This window comes from Salvelinus sp. IW2-2015, linkage group LG27 (genome assembly GCF_002910315.2).
Source record: "Salvelinus sp. IW2-2015 linkage group LG27, ASM291031v2, whole genome shotgun sequence".
Lineage (NCBI taxonomy): Eukaryota > Metazoa > Chordata > Actinopteri > Salmoniformes > Salmonidae > Salvelinus > Salvelinus sp. IW2-2015.
Window position 1 is genome coordinate 33,995,223 of NC_036867.1, and position 5,295 is coordinate 34,000,517.

The window sequence follows — 5,295 nt, forward strand, 5'->3', positions numbered from 1 at the left end:
GAAACCACTACTAAAGGACACCAATAAGAAGAAAAGACTTGCTTGGGCCAAGAAACACAAGCAATGGACATTAGACAAGTGGAAATCTGTCCATTGGTCTGATGAGTCCAAATGTGAGATTTTTGGTTCCAACCACCGTCTCTTCGTGAGACGCAGAGTAGGTGAACGGATGATCTCCACATGTGTAGTTCCCACCGTGAAGCATGGAGGAGGAGGTGTGATGGTGTGGGGATGCTTTGCTGGGGATTTATTTAGAATTCAAGGCACACTTAACCAGCATGGCTAAAACAGCATTCTGCAGCGATACCCCATCCCATCTGGTCTGCGCTTATTCGGACTTATTCATTTGTTTTTCAACAGGACAATGACCCAAAACACACCTCCAGACTGTGTAAGGAGAGGGATGGAGTGCTGCATCAGATGACCTGGCCTCCACAATCACCCGACCTCAACCCAATTGAGATGGTTTGGAATAAATTGGACCGCAGAGTGAAGGAAAAGCAGTTCAGCATATGTGGGAAATCCCTCAAGACTGTTGGAAAAGCATTCCTCATTAAGCTGGTTGAGAGAATGCCAAGAGTGTGCAAAGCGTTCATCAAGGCAAAGGGTGGCTACTTTGAAGAATCTCAAATATAAAATATATTTTGATTTGTTTAACACTTTMTTGGTTACTACATGATTCCATATGTGTTATTTCATAGTTTTGATGTCTTCACTATTATTCCACAATGTCGAAAATAGCAAAAATAAAGAAAAACCCTTGAATGAGTAGGTGTRCTAAGACTTTTGACTGGTACAGGCGAGACTATACTTCATCCCGACAGTCTTTTCATAATTTTATTTCATGAGCTATCAACTCCATTAYAAAACGAACACATCATCACAGAGATGAAAGCTATTAACTCAAGATGTGTAGACTTAGCATGTCCTCTAAAGCAGAGCCTCATAAACAGAGACAGCCAGTGAGAGCTACCTCTTTGTGGGAGTCTTTGTGTGCCTCCAGAGTCTTCATGATGGTGAGTTCTGCATAGTTCTTGAAGCGTGCCGGCTGGTTACGTAAGATCTCCTTCAGCACTCGTAGTGCCAGGGCCCGGATGGTGTGCTGCAGGTTGGGGGGAAAGGACAAGACATGCTCAGAACCAACCATTCAGAGACAGTGGAAGGAAAAACAATGGGTTAAAACATCAGATTGTGGCATTGCTCCCAGGACAGGAGTTTACTTTATCTCTCCATCCATCCATACATCCATTTATCTTTTCCTCCAGAGTCCTTACATCTTGGTCCGACAGGGTCTCCAGCAGCAGGAGCAGCATGGTTTTGAAGTGTTCCTCCCACACTGCCAGGCTGTCCTCCCGGGCTATCTTCAGCAGCTCCACCAGGGCTCCCCTCCTCTCCTCTGGCCTCTCACTGGGGTTAGACAGCTCCTTCAGCAGCTCACCCGCCTTTCGACGACCACAATAGGTATTAGTCAGTGACCGCTGAATTACATATAGATCACTAAATGGAATTTGATAGGATCTCCATGTCCGTGACTTTATAGTTATTATGTAGCTATAGTAAAACACTGAAAAAAATGGTTGTTAAATGAATTCAACCAATCACCAGTTCCAGCTGCTCCGCAGGGGAACTGTTCTTGGTGTGCAGCATCTTGTTTTCTCCACCACACTCTTGGCGSCCTGCGAGYAAGAGGGTTGAGAGGGGGGTGGGGGAGTCTTACCTTACAGCTAATACATAGCCTATTATAAACAGGGTGGTCCAAGCCCTAAATGCTGATTGGCTGACAACCGTATAGCACGGGTATGACAAAACATGTATTTTTACTGCTCTAATTACATTGGTGACCAGTTTATAACAGCAATAAGGCACCTCAGGGGTTTATGTTATATACGACACCTGGGCCTTATTGCTTAAAATGTTTTATGACCATCCAAAATGGCACCCTATCCCTATATAGCGCACTACTTTTGACCAGAGCTATGTAAGGAATAGGGTGGTCAAAAGTAGTGCACTACATAGGGAACAGGGTGCCATTTCAGACTCTTGAGACAGCCTCACCATCTCGAAGCTGCTCCACGTCGTCCTCGTACACCGTCTCTCTCAGGGCAGCCTTGTCGTAGGCGCTGATGGTGTCTGTGTAGTTGTAGGGGTTGTAGTCGCGGCCCCGGGGCCCGGAGAAGGAACGCGGGGAGGGGGTGTTGAGTAGGGAGGTCTTGTTGTCCAGGGCCGTGCGACCCCCGGGCCRCTCCACCACGTCAACAKCAGAGTGTGATGCTGTTCCAACACCCGGCTGAGGAGAAACAAGACTATTGATAAAAATGTAACATAACAAATGTACAGTTTTATAAAAAATAACTAAACGTATGCATGTCCATTCTAGAGAAGATAAAAAATATTCACCAAAGAGAACATTTGCCAAACAAGTGCACTTGTTCACTCCCCCCTCTGGATTTAAAAGGAGTGGGCTGTGGGAAGACACTCCCTCTAGTCTATTCTAACACCAATCCAAATATTTTAAATCAATGAGGGGGAGTGAGTGAGTGAGTGAGTGAGTGAGTGAGTGAGTGAGTGAGTGAGTGAGTGAGTGAGTGAGTGAGTGAGTGAGTGAGTGGAGAATAGTAGGGCAATTGCCAAAGCCCCTCACCGTGTCCTCTCTCTTGCCTCTGCCCGGCTCCATGAGGTCCTCCTGACTGCGGAAGCTGAAGTTTTGGATGGCCTCAGTGACGCCTCGCAGGGAGCTATAGATCTGATCGGTGTTCAGGTTCTCGGTGTCGTACTCCAACATGCTTCAGGTCACACCGCGAGGGGAGGGTTATTATTCAAGTACGACACTAACATACATCACCACCACAGGAAGAAGACATCTCTGCCCAGTGGGCAAAAGCGGGGGGGAAAAACTGGTTGAAACGACGCCATTTTATTTACCTAGTACGTAAAGATGTCATTTCAAGCAGTTTCTCATGTAAAAGATCAACCGTGCATAACAGTAGGTGTTGACAGAGACAGAGTGGAACAGACTGGGGAGTCAAGTTGTTAATGTGGTGAATCCCCCGAAATGTGGCCACATGAGAGCATAGATTGCTGCTGCGGAATGGAAAATAAAAATGAAGTGAAAGGAAAGGAAAGGAAAGGAAAAACAAAATAGACCGTGGGGTAGGGACAAATCAAGGGTGACACAGCTATGTGACAKTGTACCTGGGAGAGTAAGCACTTCGTAGGGTCTTCAGGGAGGGGGCAGCAGGGGTGGAGGAGAGAGAAGGGAAGGGAGGGGGGTACTTTGACAGGCCATCAGCACTCCAAACCCCTATAAGTCCGACTGTAATGTGCCCAGAGCACAGCAAGGGAGGAGGAAGGGGGGGAGAGGGAGGGAAAGAAAAGGGGGAATAGAGGCGCGAGGGAGAAAAAGAGAGACGTGAGGAGGGAACAGAGCCGAGCAGGGGGGAACTACTTGTTGTCGTTGTTAGTTAAGTTAGTAGTGATGTAACTAACTTCTACGGTGTGTTGGGGACCAGGTATTAAAATGTTACGTCAGACCTACCTGGGAGAGAGCCCCCCCCCATGGGAGCAGTTGGTGGGAGAGGTGAGGGGGCTGCTGCGACTGCTGGGGTGGCGAGGTAGGGGAGGCGTCCGTCCCATGGTGCTACTGGGAGAAGCCTGCGGATCACACAGAATCGGAGCAGGTACAGTARATTATAAACTGGGTGGTTCGAGCCCTGAATGCTGATTGGCTGATAGCTGTAGTATATCAGACCGTATACCATGGGTATGACAAAACATTTATTTTTACTGCTTTAATTACGTTGGTAACCAGTTTATAAATAGCAATAAGGCACCTCAGGGTTTGTGATATATGGCCAATATACCACGGCTAAGGGCTGTATCCAGGCACTCTAAGAACAGCCCTCAGCCGTGGTATATTGGCCATATACCACACCTCCTCTGTCTTTATTGCTTAATCATATGATGCTATCCCAGTATGTTTAGATTACAATTGTCCATGTTACAGCAAGCAAGGTTTAGGTTGATGGCTAACGGTGCCAGTGAGAAGAGGACCTTCCTGAGCAAATTCCCTACTCTTCTTCTCATGGTGAGTAGATATTTGGGATCCAGCCATTTTYGCCCTGCTCAGTCTCATCCTCTCGAAGACGTCGACTAGACGTGAACGTCAGAGTCAGGTCTTACCACGCCGGTGTTGCTGGAGTTCCGCAGGTGGCTATGCAGCAGTTTAGTGGCTCCGTCCTGGAAGGTCTTGGGCAGGGCCCCCAGCAGCATGGTGAACTCTGGGGTGTTCAGCTCAAACAAGGCGATCAGAACCACCTGYGCCGCCTGGGGATTAAAGGGTCACAGAGAGGTCAATGGTTAGAGGTCGTCAAAGAGGGCGTTCACTTTTTCCCATTAACATCGACATATGATATCACGCAATAATGTGCATTTCAAGGTCATATCCGACGCTTAGAGAAGAGACGGGACATTCGACAAGCCCATTCTGCTCTTACGGAACCATGAGTCACATCAGTCAATGGATTTACAAATACACGAGCCATAAACATTGCACAGAAATGCGGTAGCACATATTTGTTTAGGTTCAGTTGGCATTCAGTTAGTCAGGCGAGTTAAAACCATTGTCAGTTCTTGTAAAACAGTTAAAAACCCAGTATCAATGTTTCTCTCGTGTGAATTCCATGCATGTCGGTCAACCAAACCTGGTCACTGCAGATAAACAAGAACCATGAGGAACAAGTAACAGCAGCACAGGCTACTATCAAAACGCAATATTACCGCACATTCAGAGCCATTATGTTGCCCATTCCCCCCCGTCGCTTAAAGGTGCAATCTGCAGTTGCTAGATAAATGTTTTGACTTCTACGTGAATTATATATGCACCCATTGATTCTTGAACTTAGAAATGCCTCATGAGCTCAGCTCAACTGTCGTACCGCATCAGAATCCTAAACGTAAGCTTGTTTAACGCCATCGTTTGTAAACAAAGTCAATGTAAACAAACCCGGTATAGCCTCAAAACAGAGTTAAGACTATCATTTTGATATCATGCATGGTCAMTCCTTGRATCCCTAGCTCTGTCTATGAATTTGAGAGTGGTTGCATTTCTCCAGCCCAATTGCTCAGTTTTTTAGCGAAACAGTGGTGGGGTCAACATCTTGTTATCATTTCAACTGCTGATTGCCACTTCAACATTCGCTCATTATGAAGAAACCTTTGAAAGTAGAAACAACTGTTATGGCTCATTCAGAGCCAATTCAGTCCCCAATCCCACCCCTGCACTGTCCTTTACATTCA

General features: G+C 46.6%; 1 protein-coding gene across 12 annotated transcripts in view; it reads right to left on the reverse strand.

Annotated features, from left to right (window-relative positions):
- The window catches only part of LOC111953763 (CLIP-associating protein 1-B), a 46,033-nt gene that overhangs the window by 6,764 nt on the left and 33,974 nt on the right, over window positions 1-5,295 (reverse strand). For all 12 annotated transcript variants that reach the window (XM_070435489.1, XM_070435495.1, XM_070435493.1 and 9 more), the window contains 7 exons: window positions 4,180-4,323; window positions 3,536-3,651; window positions 2,642-2,783; window positions 2,056-2,287; window positions 1,603-1,676; window positions 1,275-1,442; window positions 974-1,102 (listed from right to left, as the gene is read on the reverse strand). In XM_070435489.1, the coding sequence (XP_070291590.1) occupies window positions 974-1,102; window positions 1,275-1,442; window positions 1,603-1,676; window positions 2,056-2,287; window positions 2,642-2,783; window positions 3,536-3,651; window positions 4,180-4,323 (1,005 nt within the window). The remainder of the gene's footprint in view (window positions 1-973; window positions 1,103-1,274; window positions 1,443-1,602; window positions 1,677-2,055; window positions 2,288-2,641; window positions 2,784-3,535; window positions 3,652-4,179; window positions 4,324-5,295) is intronic.